Raw genomic sequence first — 17,732 nt, forward strand, 5'->3', positions numbered from 1 at the left:
ATATTTCTTATGAGTTTATATGTAAAACCTTTAGTGCGTTGAGAAATCCTTCATATCTAATATAAAGGAATTTAATTATGAGTAAGTGTAGACTTTTATTGAGTGTTTACTGCCATCTTTTTAAAAAACTATAATAGTTTTTGCTATTATTATAAATTAATTACATTGATGCTTTTTGCAGTGGCATACCAGCTTTACACTTATGGATTAATCCTAAATTTGAGGGTATTTTGATTTGTTGTTGTATTCCATAGTAGAAGACTATAACTGTTCTGGAGGAGTGTAAGTAGTGAAGTCATCTCAGGGGAAGTGACATTTATGCTGATGCCTGAAGGATGAGTAGGTATTAGCCAACTGAGCTAAAACAGGGGAGTCATAGGAGTGTGTTTCAGGATGAAGGATTAGCATATGCAGAAAACCTGGGTTCCAAAGAGCACAGGTTCCCACCCCATATCTTCCCACATACCAACATCTGTACTCATATACTTCTTCTTTTTTCTTGTTATTCAGTGGTGCTCAACTTGGGGCAGCCTTCCCATCACCAAGATAGTGCTGTGAAGTAGGAAATTTATAGTGAGCTCTTGTAGGCTTCTAAAGAGGTTAGATAGCTAAAGGTCGCTTCTTTAAAGGGGAGGCAGTAACAGTAACAAAATAATGCATCAATAGTGAAAAATCATATAAAATTGGAATTATATAGTGAGACTCAGAGTAGAAAGGAGAAAAAATAAAAATAGCACTAAAATTACAATGAATGTAATTGGAGATAGTAAAATATTACTAGTAGGAAAATAATTCTGTTTTAAGATATATTTCTGCATCTTTAAATTGATGTATGGACTGTATTATGGACAACTTGACTGTAATGTAGTTTTGTCATTACATGTTGGACCAGCTGCATTTTTAATCCTTGGTATCTTAACTAGACTTGAAAATATAGGAGTTGGATAAGGAGCAGAGCATACGTTCCTATTTATTTTGGGAATGGGCTGTACAATAAAGCCAATTAAAAAATTTCAAGTTAGAAACTTTTTATATGTATTTAAAATAATATGTTTATGTTTTTTCCCTTCCCTAAGATGAAGATATAACACAAATTTTATGTTGAAACTCTTGGGTTATGTATTGTAATGTGATTATAATTTCCTATCCTTGAAGTTTCAACAAAGAACATTGAATATTTAAGTCACATACTAGTTGCAATTTCTTTGGAGAATGGGTTTGGTTGTCATATTTTTTTCTGAATTTATTTTTTATTGTTAGTGTAGGCCGAATGCTAAAATGGCCCCCAAGATTTCTACCATCTGTTGCATGTGTCCACTATAGTCTCCTCCCATTGAGTGTGGACAGGACCAAGGAATATAATTAGGTTACTAGCCAGTTAACTTCGAGTTAACTAAAGAGAGGTTCTGGGTGGGCCTAACCTAATTTTAAAAATGCTGGCCTTGAAGGAGCGAGCTGTCATGTTGTGGGGAAGGCTGCATGGTAAGAACCTATAAGCAACTAACAGGAGTCAAAAATGGTCCCTGGCTGACAGCAGCAAGCAAATGGAGATGAGATCTCAGTTTTAGGGCCATAAAGAAATGAATTCTCCCAACAACTTGAGTGAACATGTACACAGACCTTTCCCTGGTCAAGCCTCCAGAAAGGGACACAAACAGCTGGGACCTGATTTCAGCAAGATTCCTATCCCATGAAAATGAAGAAAAATAAATAAATTTGTGTTGTTTTAAGCCACTAAGTTTATGGTACTTTGTTATGCAGCAATAGGAGACAAATACCAGAAGTAAGATGTAGCAGTTATTTAAAATATGGTAGCAGCTTTGGAACTGGGCAGTATGCAGAGTTCTGGAGAAGCTGGAGGAATTTTGAAATGAATGGTAGAGAAAGCCTAAATTGCATTGAACAGACTCTTGGTAGAAATACGGTCTCTGAGAATGCTGCCAGTGAATTATCAGAAATAAAGTATTGAATAAAAGACATGTTATTGGAAACTAGAGGGATGGCTTGATATGTAGCCACAGAAAGCTTTTCAAATTGTCTTGCAGTTTTATGTCAAGCAGAATGTGTAAGTGACCAACATGGATGTGTAACTAAGATTTCCCAGCTGCCTGATTTGAAGGTGCTACCCAGTGTCCTACTTTTCATAGTAAAATGCCAAAACAGAGAAATTGTGAGAAAAACGAAAAGTACTAGGACTTAATGATTTTGATAATTCTTAGCCTTCTAAATGACATAAGATGTTAAAAGTCAGAATTGGCTGCCAAAGTGTAGCACAGAGAAAAGACTGTGTGAGAGAATAATCTTTTGCTAAACCTTAGATCAAAAATTCAGTGTTCAGACACACGAAGGTCCCTTTCAAGAAATTAATGTGTTTCTTTCATGTAGCTTCTGAGTCAAATTAGGGGAACTCTAGGAATCATGAGGGTATCAACCTCAGCTATCTCAGGAGGAGGCCATGAGTATCTAGAAAATACCTGTAGATGTGGTTTTTGCCTAATGGAGTAAAACCTTGTGAGGAAATTATTTTAGCAGAAACACTGCCAGCATGGACTTAGGGGGACAGAGGGTACAAAATGAAGAGAGCCTCTTGAACACCCAAAAATATATGGGCATTATGATAAAACTACTCAGCTGGGGGGAAGAAAAAGCCTGCTGCAAACTTGTTCTACCTTTTATAAAGAAGGAAGGATGACCCAGGGTGGAGCTGAGAGCTGCAGAGAATTGTCATTAGGCTTTGAAACCAAATCGAGAAACTCATTTACCTGGCTGGATTTCAGAATCGCTTTGGACAAGTAGCTTCTCTTTACCTTCCATTTTCCCCACTTGAACAGGAATATCTGTAATCATCATCCTTGGTCTGTCCCACCATTCTACATTGGGAATGGTGGGAAAAGGTAACTCATCTTAGTTTCACAGTTTTATAAAGGGAAAGAAATTGTAGCCTAGCAGCTTTACTTAATAAATTACACCCAGGAATTTCATCAGCACCTGGAGTTGATTTAGTTTTAGACTTTGAGCTGATAAGAGAGAGATGAGATTTTGGATTTTTGAATCAATGAGAGAGATAGATGAGATAGATGTATGAGGAGATACAGACTTAGATAATGTGACTTTGGACTTCAGGCTATAATGGCATGACACTGTTCAGAACCCTAGGAGGAGGTGAATATATTTTGTGTTTGGGAGGAATGAGTTACTGGGTACTAGAGAGCAAAATTCTGCTTACCACAGTCAGGGAAAACTCAGTTAATTTATAATTACATTAAAGATTATTTAGTAAGTCTAATGTATTTGCAATTTTTCCATCTCATCTTTTGTAGCTTTTTCTATATAGATTAATTTATTTCATTGTAATTTTATAATGGAAAAAATACCATAATAGAGTTTTTATTTTAGTAAGTAAAATAAAATGTGTAATACAAATTTTATATATTTTATGTTTATATATTTAAGGATATTTAAGAAATACTACTTGTTTTATTAATACTGATAATATTAATACTTCCTAATATAAATAATGATTATATAAAGAGAATAATTAAGAAGTATATTATTGAGTCACTTATTTTTTAACAATTTTGACTAACTTGTTTACTTAATACAGTTAACTATTACCAAGAAAGTCGTTAAATAAAAATATTTTAAGAAAAATGGTAATTTAGTGGTATTGATTTTTTTCCTCATAGGTTTTGCAGCCCTGTGATTTATTCTATCAAGCTACACAGATAGGTACAGATCCACAAGTGATTGATATATCAGTAAAATCTCTGACACTAAAGGTAAGTTAAAATGTAGTCAGTCATTTAGATCTTAGTGAACTTAAAAAAATAATAAACACTAGAAATAAGCAATTATTATAGGAAGTCTTTTGTTAAATAAAAAGCTGTATTTTAAAAATATTTTAGTATCTATAAGATTCATATAAATATCTTAATTAAAAACAGTTATAATAAAAAAGTTTTGTAGGCGATGAATTTTATTTGCTATTTCATGGTAGTAATAGAATTATTTCAACATTAATTACTCATGATCTTTCAGCAAATATATTCAATTTTTTGAAGTATGTATTTTTATTTATTTTATTTTTTTGAAGTCTGTACTTTTAAAAGTGTATGAGATTTTTTATTAGTTTAATTTTTTTCTCCTTAGGTTTCACCAGTTATCATAAATACTGTGATCACCATAACTTCAGCACTTTATACAACTAAGGAAACCATCCCACAAGAAACTGCTTCTTCTACAGCACATTTATGGGAAAAGAAAGATATAAAGAATTTAAAAATGTGGTTTCTTGAAGAACCAAATGAAGTTCAAAACATAGCTCCCACACCTGAATTGGTACCCAAAGGAGAGAGAATAAAAATGAACATTGATTCTATTTTTATAGTTCTTGAGGCTGGAATTGGTCATAGAACAGTGCCTATGCTTTTGGCAAAATCATGTTTTTCAGGGGAAGGCAAAAACTGGAGTACCCTCATAAATCTCCACTGTCAGCTGGAGCTAGAAGTAAGCATATGTAGTATTTTTTCTAGGTTCTATAACAAATAATGCTATGCATGGAATATTTTGAGAATCTTATTTAAATATTTAAATTAAACATTATAAGTATAATGTTGGCTTACAAAGCTTTTGGAAGAAAGTTTACATATATATGCCTTTGATATAGTTTTATGTGTACAGTAAGTCCTCACTTAATGTCACTGATAGGTTCTTTGGCTTTAAGCAAAAAGACATAACAAAACCAGGTTTACCATAGCTAATTGATATGAACAAGAGTTAAATTCCTACAACATCTCATTAGTGTTATAATAAAACAACATTGAACAAAATGGCATTATTTGAGGACCTGCTGTACATTACTTTTAGACTACATATCCGCATTAAATATTAAGTCTATATTTCAATTAATTTTATCTACTTAAATGTAATATATTAATAGACTGTTGGATTCAAAATTCTTATTTTTATTAATTAAATTGAATTTAAAAGAATGTATGAATTAAGTTTTCTTTAAAAGAAAAGTAAACTTTCTGAATCTCTTCTGAAAGAGTAATTTAAAGAATTAAGGATATATCTTATACTTTTATAAAATGCAGAATCTTTGTACTCTAGTGAGAATCCACTAAGATCTTTCAGATTTTTGTGAGAGTTGTTTACATAAGAAATATCTCTTTGAACCAATGTATTTTGCTTTGGAATTTATCTATATAGAATCATCCAGAGGTACTTTGGTTTAAATTATTAATCAAGTTTATAGCTAGTGGAAACTAATATGATAATCTACCTTTTATCAAAAAAATATAGAGATTTATAATCTGCTATGTTATTTGTGTTGATACAATTATATATTAATAGAGATAGAATTGACTGACTAGATTACAAATGTTCAGATTCTGGCTAGAATTCTGTATATTTTCCAGAGAACTTAATCTAAGATGTCCAGGAAGTTCAGAGAATTGAAATAAATATACACGCATTGAATCCTGTGTTACTTGCCTTTGAAGGCTTTTGAAAAATCATTAGAGGTAGACATATTAAAAATGTCAATAGTATATGATAAACAAGCACAGTTTTTTAGTTTAGCCTGGTCTGCCAGTCAAGGAAAGGTTATTAAAAGAAAGTGTTGTCTGGATTAAATTGTGAAGACTGAACTATGAAGTTAACCAGGTGAGGAAATGCTGGTTAAACGCTGACTGAATGAGTGTATGTAGGAAACTAATGAATGGCCAATAGGATGGTTTGCATATAGAAGAAATAGCACAGCCAAAAGGAATGGTAGTGAGAAACAACATGGAAGATCATTTTAGCAAATACCAGAATTCCTAATTTTTAAAAATTAAAACTTCTCTCTATAGGTGCATTATTACAATGAAATGTTTGGTGTATGGGAACCTTTGCTTGAACCCTTAGAAATTGATCAGACTGAGGAATTTAGACCATGGAATCTTGGAATCAAGGTATATTTGAATTCTAAAATTTTTCAAAAATTGAGGATGTATACATTGCAGAAAACACATTAATTTTAATCACAATAAAGTTTAGGTTTCCTCATTGTGAACCTTGCTGTCTGCTTCCCTGTTTGACTTCTGAATGTAATTTTCAAACCCAAGATCAATGCCCACCTATGCTTTTTCTAATACAAATAATTATGTAACACTTATTATGTACTAAGCACTGTCTAGATGATGTACTTTTGCTTTCACCCTTATACAACTATCTGAAGAATATACAGTTTTTAACTTTACAGTAATGTGAGAAGACAAACTAGAGAGGGGCTTCACTGAAGTAGTAATACACGTACCTTCAAAGTGGAGAAAGTGGGGTACAATTCTGGCCACAGAGCCCCCATTCATATTAAAATGCCACTGGCATCTTGTAGGTTATTGTTTATCCTGTGTTTCATTTGTCTTCTGAAGGATGTATATATGGAAGAAAATGATAGTATTGTTTGAAAAATGTTGTACATTTATGTAATCATAAGAATCAGGACATTTAGGTGGATGAAATTATGCTTCTGAAGTAAGTCACTTCAGGAATTACTAGCATGTTTCCTCCATAATGAAGATTCATTCAACCTGCAGACAGGTGTGTTCAGTGGTCTAAAGCCATTTAAATTAACAACAAAGGTGACTAGCTTGGCATGTTAAATTAGATCACTAAATTTGATTTAACACATATTAGGTAAAGGATTTTGGTAAAAGAACTTATTTGGTGGTTTTTAGGTTGGAATATCTACATGGGCACTGGATCTGTGAATCCTAAAAAGAGGGAGATGGTATTGTTTGTTTCTGGGTTCTGGTGGCACTGTCCTGCAGCTGTTGTTGGACTTTATAAGTCTCTGATTTCCTGCTCTTTATAACATGGACAATAAACTGGGTGACTTTTCTCACTCTGAGTTTTCATGTGCTGTGAAATACGTGCTTTTCATTTTCATTCTGATGCCACATGCAGTTAGTAATTTTGATTTTTTTCTTCTAAAATGTGGCTGTCATTTTAGTATCACTGAAGATGAGAATTTTTCTTCTAATATTGCTCCTGTGTTATGTGACCTTAGTTGGCTGATATACAAGTAATTCCAATAAGGCAGTGGAACTGATAAAATGTTTTGCTCTCCTTAATATTATTGGAATTTATCTAAAGTTTGTCCTTTGCAAAATGAATTATGTTGTGCTTTTAGGAAGAAATTTTCCTTATATTTCTGTAATTTATATGTCATTTTAGATGAAAAAGAAAGCAAAACAGGCCATTGTTGAATCAGATACTGAAGAAGAAAATTACAAAGTGCCAGAATATAAAACTGTCATCAGTTTCTATTCAAAAGACCAATTAAACATTACATTATCCAAATGTGGTATTGTAATGTTAAATAATTTAGTCAAGGTAAGAAAAGACATTTGAAACTTGAAATGTGTCTGAGTTAACCCTTTCCTTTTCTTGAATAAAATGGTTTTTAATAACTTAGTTACTTTTCATATGTCCATTAAGGTTCTGCTTGTCATTTAGTTTTCCCTTTCCTTTTCTTGAATAAAATGGTTTTTAATAACTTAGTTACTTTTCATATGTCCATTAAGGTTCTGCTTGTCATTTAGTTTTCCACATTTCATTTCATTTTATTTATGATAATTCTTCCTTATTAGGCATTTACAGAAGCTGCCACTGGATCTTCAGCTGTCTTCATAAGGGATCTAGCACCATTTATGATTGTAAACTCTCTTGGACTTACCATCTCTATTTCACCAAGTGACTCTTTTTGTGTACTCAATGTTCCAATGGCAAAATCATATGTATTGAAAAATGAGGAGAGTTTAAGTATGGATTATGTCCGAACAAAAGACAATGATCATTTCAATGCAATGACCAGCCTAAGCAGCAGACTTTTCTTCATCCTTCTTAGTAAGTGATAAATTATCTTTCTAGGGCTTTAATTTCTTTCCATTTATATTTTACATCCCATTTTACTCTTTTATGATATCTTACAAGTTTTTTTATCTCCTTCCTAATAGGTTGGAAATTTCGTTTCTTCCTTTGCAGGTCTTTGGTTGCTATGGTCACTATATTTTCATATGCCAAATTCTAACTTTCTTTATTCACTGCTTTATTTATTGGTAATGGTAATTTACTACTGGATAGTTTTTGGAGGAAAAATAGTAGATCTCATTCTTACTCAGCTTTTACAGACTACAGATATTGGTGGTGGTTGTTTTAACCACCTTTGTTATAACTCAGTAGTATTCCACCTGTGCAGCTGAATGAATTCAAAATAAGTTTGAATTTATGGAAATGGCACATTGTAACAGTTTTTGGGTTTATAAATGGTATTGATATTATGCCTGCTGAGGTGAAAATTTCTTTTGTCCTTTCTGCTTCCCAGAAGTTTTTTATTTTCGTGAGAAGTGAAAGTAAATAAACTTTAAGTTATCATAACATATCTACTCATTATGAAGTTAGATCCCAAAGCCTTGCCTACACCACTTTCTGATACTTTGACATTTAAATAATTAAGGTGGAGGGTATTTGAAAGGTTAATTAGACATTGGATTGGAGTTCCAAGACTGACAGCTAGACAGCTGACAGCTCTCTTAATCAAGAAATGATACACAACTGTGTCTATGTTTCAGGTGTTGTCCGAACATTGTCAGTGAATTGTCCTTGCCAGTTTTACCTCTGTTTAATTTTAACTTAACATTTTTTATGGACTGGAGTGAGGGGATTAATGTAAATAATACTTTATCCCCCAATACAGTATATGTATGTATATTAGATAAATGTATATATAATTTTATTTAATCAAATCCTAGATATCACAAAGTGTCACATGTTAAAAAATTAAAAACAGAAAAATTACAGCTATCTTGATAATTTCCAATGATTGCCTGAAGGTATTAGGCTCTGGTTTTATGTTTGTTTGTTTTTTAAGATTTTTTTTTTTTTTAATTTTTAGAGAGGGAAGGGAGGGAGAAAGAGAGAGAGAGAGAGAAACATCAATGTGCAGTTGCTGGGGGCTGTGGCCTGCAACCTAGGCATGTGCCCTGACTGGGAATGGAACCTGCAACACTTTGGTTTGCAGCCCACGCTCAATCCACTGAGCTACGCCAGCCAGGCTAGGCTCTGGTTATTATAACAGCAAATCAGAGATCACTTTTCTTGTATTTTATAATAATTCTCAGTAGTTATTTTGAAAAGGTTTATGAAACATTTTTGTTCATAAGTGTTGCCTTATGTCCAACTAGTGAATGAGTATATTTTTTTTCAATTAAAAGTTTTTTGCTCCCAGGCAGGGTACATGCCTAGGTTGCAGGCCGTAACCCCCAGCAACCGCACATTGATGTTTCTCTCTCTCTCTCTCTCTCTCTCTCTCTCCCTCCCTCCCTCCCTTCCCTCTCTAAAAATAAATAAATAAAATCTTTAAAAAAAATGTTTTGCTAAAAAGTTTTGAAACTTTTAGGAGAAAGTGGTAAAAATGCATTGTGGTTTTAGAATATCCCTTGGTATATATTATGTCTATACAAAGAAATACACTTTGTATAATGATAAATCCAAAGACTTGAGTAACTTTAAGAAATCATCTGTTGTTTCTGACTCTTAACATCTATCTAAAATTAATATACAATGATTTATAATAAAATTTTTCAAATATGTATATTCAATTTAGCACCTGCTAACCACTCTACTGCTGATAAAATTCCTTTAACAAAAGTGGGACGCAGACTATACACTGTAAGACACAGAGAGTCTGGAGTTGAAAGATCTATTGTTTGTCAAATCGATACAGTTGAAGGAAATAAGAAGATAACAGTTCGCTCCCCGGTGCAGGTATGAAATGATACAGTTTTTTGTGGGGTCATGTGCATATTTATGTGCTAATAAAAAAAAGAACTAAAATTACTACCGAAAGAATACAGATTATAGTAGTAATGCAGCCTATATCAAAGACTCATTACCAGTAATTGTACTACTCTAATATGAGCAGTCATAGGATTTTGTTCAATGTACTTGTAATTTTTTTTAAAGATTTTATTTATTTATTTTTTAGAGAGGGAAGGGAGGGAGAAAGAGCGAGAGAGAGAAACATGAATGTGCGGTTGCTGGGGGTCATGGCCTTCAACCCAAGCATGTACCCTGACTGGGAATCGAACCTGCGACACTTTGGTTCGCACGCAGCCCGTGCTAAATCCACTGAACTAGCCAGCCAGTGAGCCAGCCAGGCTCAATGTACTTGTAATTTTTTATAGGACTATTTTGTAAAATCTTTTTGGATATTTTGAAAAAAACAACTCATTAACATTTTATTTGGGGTTTTATAGTATGTATATATCCTTTTGTTTTAATTAAACAATGTGGTGAAAGTTTTTATAGCTTTAATGAGGTAAAATTGATGTACAGTAAGCTGCATACATTTCAAGTTGTGGAGTGTAACACAGAAATACACCTATGAAGCCTTTGTCACAGTCAAGGTAATGAACATATTTATCTTCCCAAAACGTTTCCTCTCTCCCTGCCTCCCCATTCCCAGGCATCCACTGATATGTTCTCATTATGCATTAGTTATACAATATAGAATTTATGTAAATGAAATGTAGTACAAATGGAGTCTTGCTTCTTTTATTAGGCATAATTTTGTAAGTATCAACTTTTGTTATTAATGGTGTTACATGCAGTTGCATGTTGTTGTTCAGTAGTTATCTATAATGTGGCCATACATACCACACACCATTTTGTCTACGATATGAGGTAAGGATTGAAGTTCATTTTTTTCCATAAGTTGTTCTAAACAAGATTATCCTTATTCTATCAAATTGCCACGATACTTTTATCAAACATAAATTGATCGTATCTGTGTGATTTATTCTTGAATTTTCTGTTCTGCTTTATTGTTATCTTCATGCTAATGCCACACTCTCTTGATTATACTCACCCTGCATTTTGAAGTTGGGCAGTACAAGGTGTCCCACATTGTTCTTTTGGGAGGTTGATTGGGCTGCTCTCAGTCATCTCCATTTAAATTTTAGACTCAGGTTTTCAATTTTTACTCAAAAATTTGGACAAAAATGGTATTTTTACATACTAATTTATGATTTTTCATTATTAGGGGAAGTACAGTTGATTTTTATATTAACTTGTGTAAACTTACTATTTGCCCTGTTATTTCTAGTGCTTTTTCTACATATAGTTACACTGTCTGTAAAGGCATTTTTACATTTTTTCCTAATCTGGATGTGTATTATTTTATTGTTTCATTTTTTTGCCTGTTGTGCTAGCTAGAACCTCCAGTACAATTTGAATAGGAATCATAAAAGCAGATGTTTTTGCCTTGCTCTCAGTTTTAGTGTAAAAGTATTCACTTTTTTAGCATTAAGTATGTTTTGAGGGATTTTTTTTAGATGCCCTTTCTTAGGTTGAAAATGCTTCCTTCTGTTCCTAATTTGGTGATGGTTTTTATTAGGATTTGGTCAAATGATTCTGTGTTTATTGAGTGTATCTTTTTAAAAAATGTTAATATGGTTGGTTTTTAATTGTTATATTAAATAAGACTTGATTGATTTTTAAATGCTCAGTCAGCCTTGCATTAATCTGTGAAATCCCAGTGGAATCTGGGTTAGTCATAAAGCATTATTAACCATTTAGCGCATTGTTGGATTAATTTGCTAAAATTAGGTTCAGAGTATTTGCATTTACATCATGAGGGATATTGACCTATAATTTTCTTATAATATTTTCTTTTTGTGAAGGTTTTCAAATACAGTTTCACTTTATTTTATGTGTAAAGGCTACTTAGGTTATCTGTTAGTTCTCAAGTGAACTCTTCTAGAAATTTTGAATCTTTCATGAAATTTGTCCATGAATTATTTCCATTTTATTTAACTCATTTTCACTAAAAGTCAATATAAATTGGTTTGTGTTTTTTCATACTTTTTAAGAAATTGTTCCACTGTTGACTGGATTACATTGTTTCTGACCAGAATCTCCCTTTACTTTTACATTTGTTTTATGAAAAGTGTTGATATTTATATGCATTCAAGAGGGTTTTTTTCTTTTATCACTGATGGTAATTAATTTGGTTGTGATGAATCTTAGTACCGTTTACTTCATGTTTCTTGTACTTGGGTTTAAGTTTCTCGAATCTGTGGATTTACAGCTTTTATCAACTTTAGAAAGTTTTTGCCATTTTTTTCAAATTTCTTTTTTAATATTTTTCCCCTCTTCTTTCTTCTTTACTGACCACAGTTAGGTATGTATTAAGAGTTTTAGATCTGCCCCATAGCTCAGTAATGCTCTGTTCATTTTTTCTTTCAGTTTTTTCCCCTGTGTGTTTCTGTTTAGTTTATATTGCTGTGTCTTATAGTTGTTTTCTTTTTTAAAGTTCGGTCTTTCCTTATTTCTATCCGTTAATTCTAGAGATTTTTATCTCTAGAATTTCAGTTTGCACTTTTATCTATATTTTCCATGTCATCTGTTAATATTTTGACTTTTCCCTAACTTTGAACATACTAAATATATTTGTTTTAATGTCCTCGTCTACTAATTCTGTCATGTGTATTATATCTGATATGTTTCCTTTTATTAACTTTTTATTATGGGTCATTTAAAAATTTATTGTGTCTAGTAATTTTTTTATTGGATGCCTAAAATTGTGAGTTTTACCTTGCTGGATGTTTTATATATTTGTATTTCTTCATGTATTCTTGAACTTTATTCTCCAATGCAATTATGTTAGAAAGTGATCTTTTAGTTTTTATTTTTAAACTTTAGGTGGGACTCAAGTACCCATTAGTCCAGGGCTAATTTTGCCCCGCTAGTAAGGAACCAAAACCAATATCTTCTGTACTAAACAAAGTTTTACCACTTTGGGTTGTGAGAAAAGGAACTATTTCAGCACCAGAGACGCTTCCCCTTTAAGTTGATCTTACCAAGCCTTAGACAGTTTTCTCATGTGCGTATGCTGGTCAATACTGAAGTCTTGAGAGTAGAGCACACTCTTCAGTCTTACACATCTCCTCTCTGCAACTTCCACCCCTCCATGCAGTGCACTCCTCTCTCATGCAGTGTGCTGTCAGTTTAAACCACAACGGCTTTCCAAAATTTTCATCTCTAATTTAGGCAGACTTGGCTCTGTTTGACTTCCCCTGCCCTATCTGGTAGCCAGAAACTCTCTAGGCAGTAAGCTGGAGCAATTTTAGGGCTTTTCTTGGAGGTTTTTGCTTTTATTTTTTCTTTCCTGTGCTGCTTACTACACGGTGTCTGAAAATTATAGTTTAATGTTTTCCCTCCAGTGCTTAGTTATTTAGGTTTGGAAGGTATATCTGGTCCCTGTTTTTCTATTATGGCTAAAAACATAAGTTCCTTTTCTTTCATCTATGATTTATAACCAACTGTTTTAAAAGATGACTGTTGGGCTGTTCTCATTATGATTGATTTAAAAAATTTCATTAAATAGTTAAACATTAATTTTAAGTTTCTTATAGGTATTTATAGAAATCAAAATATAGCCCTGGCTGGTGTGGCTCAGTAGACTGAGTGCCAGCCTGCAAACCAACGGTTTGCTGGTTCAATCCTCAATCAGGGCATGTGCCTGGGTTGCGGGCCAAGTCCCTGGTGGGGGGCATGCCAGGGGCAACCACACATTGGTGTTTCTCTCCCTTTCTTTCTCCCTCCCTTCCCCTCTGTCTAAAAATAAATAAATGAAGTATTTTTTAAAAAAAAATCAAAATGTATTTGTATGGTTTAAAATAGGTGGGGCTAGCAGTATATCCAGAAATAAAATATAGTAAAGTTAAGATTATCGTTTTAATGTTATTTCCCATTGAGCATGTTTTATGTTTTGGTATGACTTTTTTTAATTAGTAAAATTTTAGTAAGATATAGGAAGATAAGAAAATGGTCTTTCTAGCCAATTTGTTTTTATCCTTCCAAAGGGAACTGTAACTGTTTGTAGGTGTATCCGATAATATGTAATAATCAAAATTATGTTACCTTCATATCACTGTCATATGCTACTCATTGGTTGTGATACCCTCCCAATACACTGTGTCTCATCCATGAATAACACAAAACAGCAGTGTGAAAAGGGGCATTTCCCAGCCTGAGGCTTGTTCTTTACTTTGTCATATAGACATTTAAAATTTTGACGTAATATTTTTTCCTTTGAACTTTTTCTACTATTTTTGTTTAAAGAAGAAGTTATTACTTATCTCAAAGTCAAGAAGATACTACTTACTTCTTTCTAGGATTTTTAAAGTTTCATTGTTTGAGGTTCCCTTTGTATAAAACTGTCAAAATTTTTCTTGTATTTCTAGGAAAAACAATAGCATGTTTGTTTTATTTCTAACTTATATAAGCAAGGTAAATATTACTGCATAGTTCTTTTGTTGGGGTGTTTAGATGGAATATATTTTAAATGTGTTTAGTTTATTAGATTAATGGTACTAATTGTTATTTGTTTTTCTTTCCCAGATTAGAAATCATTTTTCAATCCCACTTTCAGTTTATGAAGGGGATACTTTACTGGGAATAGCTACACCTGGAAATGAATTTAACATACCATTAGCATCTTACAGGTGATTCTTTATCTTTCTTTTTGTTTGCTCTATAGTCTCATAGAATTTTTAGTTTCTGATTTGGTAAGGATATCTACATACATTGTAAACATACATTTTAAGATAGTAAGTTTATAAGAAAAATGTTCTTCTCTTAACAGCTAAATAACTTCATTCGTTTTCTGAAAGATGGAGATATCTATCTATTGTCTATCTCACCTATCTCTAAGACGGTGAAAATATAAAAATGTATTATGGAGAGAGATAATTTCATTGTTCTAAAGCTGTATTCATATAATTTAATATATTCCCTTTTAAAGCATTTCAGCACATATTCTTTAATCTTTTGTGCAGATCACTTTTTTATCTGAAGCCAGAAGACAAGGACTATCAAATGTGTGAAGGAATTGACTTTGAAGAAATTATAAAAAATGAAGGCACTTTTCTTAAGAAGAACTGTAGATCTGTAAACCCTTCTAAGAAACCATTTATTATTAATGTTGTCCCAGAAAAAGATAATCTAACATCTCTGTCAGTGTATTCAGAAGACGGTTGGGACTTACCATACATAATACATTTGTGGCCACCTATCCTACTGCGAAATCTTCTTCCTTACAAAATTGCTTATTATATTGAGGTATTTTGGAATTTTTAAAATGCCTTTGTACCTTTGATTTTGTAGCTTTAGTTATTTGAGAATATGAACAATAAATTTTTTACTGTTCTAATAAAAATTTTAGTACTGGTCATAGGTAGTACTTCAAATGGAAAGGAAATGTTTCAAATCATGTATAAAAAGAGGATTAAAAATATTTTCCATTAATTTACCTTTCAAATTTGGCTACTAGGCTGAATATAAATAATATACACAAATGCGATATGGCATTTTAAAAGTATTTATGAAAGTAATATAAATTTCTGTTAGAAAATTTGGAAATTAGAGATAATAAAAAATGCCTATAATCACATTATCTGAAGGTAGTACTTTAGGTGAAAATATCATTTTAGTTTTAGAATATTTTTCAATCTTTTCTATGCATGTACATTTCATATATCATCCATTAAAAGGATGGATTCTAACTTTTAAAGCAATTACAAGAATTAGTATTAAAATTCCATTCAAGTACTAGACTTAAATGAAAAAAAACCCTGCTACATTATATTATATTATCCTCATGTTCTCTCAAAGGATTTTATGCCCTATAAAGATGCTTTTTCTTTTAAATACTCTGTTTTAACAAATTATATCTGATTTGATCTTAGGATATTAATATTACATTTGCCATGCTTATCAAATATTGTAACCTATTAATTATTGTTTTTGTTGTAGTTTATTAATTATTAATCATTGGGATTTACTATATGTATACACTTCCTATAAAATTTTTTGGGAGGGTGAAGTTAACATATCTATGATTTAAGGACATCTGCTTTTTCTTATGCTTGGTAGATACCATAGTGGCTAAGAATTTGCACTTTGCTGTCAGGTAGCTTTGAGATTTAATCCTAGCTGTATTACTTACTAAGTATATGTCTTTAGGCAGGTTATAGTATCTTTCTGAATTATTTATCCTTATTTATAAAATGGGCATAGTAATAAAACTCCCATAATTGGGGTATGGGGAAAATCAAGTGAAACACTGTATGTGAAGGATTTAGTAGAATGCCTGACAGGCACGTGGTTGCCATTTACATGCCTCTCTGACGCCACCACCATTGTTCTTCTCTTCTGTGGACATTAGCATGTCAGGAATCAATCATTGAAATTAGTTTTGCTCTAACTACTTTAAAACCTTAAGATGAAGAGATTCCCGTTGATAACAACAGTAAGGAGCTAGGTTAGAGATGTTGGAAAAACTGGTGAATTATCCAGACGTACCATCTATGTGCAGTTCTCATAGAACTTTTCACTTGATGCTTTTAGGAAATATGTTGTTTGCTAGTTTCCAAAGCATATGATCAGCTTTTAAAAAGACAATTTAGCTGTGGTATGGAGAAGGGATTAGAAGGAGACAAGAACAGTTAGGAGACTTAAGCGAGAGGTCACGGTGACATAAACTAAGGTAATCGGAGTGTGGGTGGAGAGAAATGAACAGTTTTGAGAGATACGCAAAATGCAAAACAATAATGGAAAGGGTGGTGAGGGATGTAAAAATCAAGAAGGGGAATTCGTAGGGATTGCTTTTATTTTGATTGCCATCAGTTTTCTCATGCATTTTGCATTATTTTGTAGTTTCCCAAACTGAAATCACTAATGGATAAGATTTTTAAATATTTTACTAATTATAGTGTTTTATAATGTTTATTAGTTCCAGCAGAGTTTCACATTGTGTTCTTTAGATTTATACTAACAATAGTACATGTAGACCATTTTACAAATACAGTAACTCATATCTCAAATAATGTACACAATTCACGTAGTTGACAGAGTTAGAATTTGAATATAAGTCTTCGGTCTTGTTCTGACAGAAGTATATTTCAAAAGCATTTTGTATAGCATTTGGAATCAAGTAGAATTTTGACATATTCTGAAATGTTAAAAATTTAACTATATTTTTTTTATTACAGGGGAATGAACAGAGAGTTTTTACTCTAAATGAAGGATGTTCTGCCCATATTTGTACTGTGCAACTGGATAAGGCCAAGATACATTTAAAACTACTTGACTATCTTAATCATGATTGGAAAAGTGAATATCATATAAAACCTAATCAACAGGATATTAGTTTCATCAATTTTACCTGTGTTACAGAAATAGAAAAGACTGATTTAGATATTGCTATCCATGTGACTTATAATCCTGGCCAGACAGTTGTGGCATTTCATAGCCCTTATTGGATGGTCAATAAAACTGGTCGAATGTTACAGTATAAAGCAGATGGAATTCATCGAAAGCATCCACCTAATTATAAAATGCCAGTTCTCTTTTCTTTTCAGCCCAAGCACTTTTTTAATAACAATAAGGTATGTAAAGTTTTTTAACTTTCATTTTTCTTAGCTATTTATCAGTCCTTTCTAGAGTTTAGAATTTTGAAGAGTAAAATTTTATGAAACATGTAGAAATAACATTTGTTAAATATTTGAGGTTGTGAAGAGTAGAATTTCATATTGGGAAAGGTTTAGTGCATTAACAATATAGTATTTATACTAAAAAGCAAAAAAATATATCAGTTTAGGTTGGAATTTTTAAAGATACTA

General features: G+C 32.2%; 1 protein-coding gene across 1 annotated transcript in view; it reads left to right on the forward strand.

The window, feature by feature from the left end:
• Positions 1-17,732, forward strand: part of VPS13A (vacuolar protein sorting 13 homolog A) — a 217,331-nt gene that overhangs the window by 125,257 nt on the left and 74,342 nt on the right. Inside the window, exons 40-48 of the mRNA XM_036021769.1 lie at positions 3,687-3,779; positions 4,150-4,506; positions 5,856-5,957; positions 7,222-7,380; positions 7,638-7,893; positions 9,653-9,813; positions 14,452-14,555; positions 14,889-15,171; positions 17,103-17,498. Coding sequence (XP_035877662.1) covers positions 3,687-3,779; positions 4,150-4,506; positions 5,856-5,957; positions 7,222-7,380; positions 7,638-7,893; positions 9,653-9,813; positions 14,452-14,555; positions 14,889-15,171; positions 17,103-17,498 — 1,911 coding nt within the window. The remainder of the gene's footprint in view (positions 1-3,686; positions 3,780-4,149; positions 4,507-5,855; positions 5,958-7,221; positions 7,381-7,637; positions 7,894-9,652; positions 9,814-14,451; positions 14,556-14,888; positions 15,172-17,102; positions 17,499-17,732) is intronic.

The sequence above is a fragment of the Phyllostomus discolor genome, chromosome 3, assembly GCF_004126475.2.
Source record: "Phyllostomus discolor isolate MPI-MPIP mPhyDis1 chromosome 3, mPhyDis1.pri.v3, whole genome shotgun sequence".
Taxonomy (NCBI): Eukaryota; Metazoa; Chordata; class Mammalia; order Chiroptera; family Phyllostomidae; genus Phyllostomus; species Phyllostomus discolor.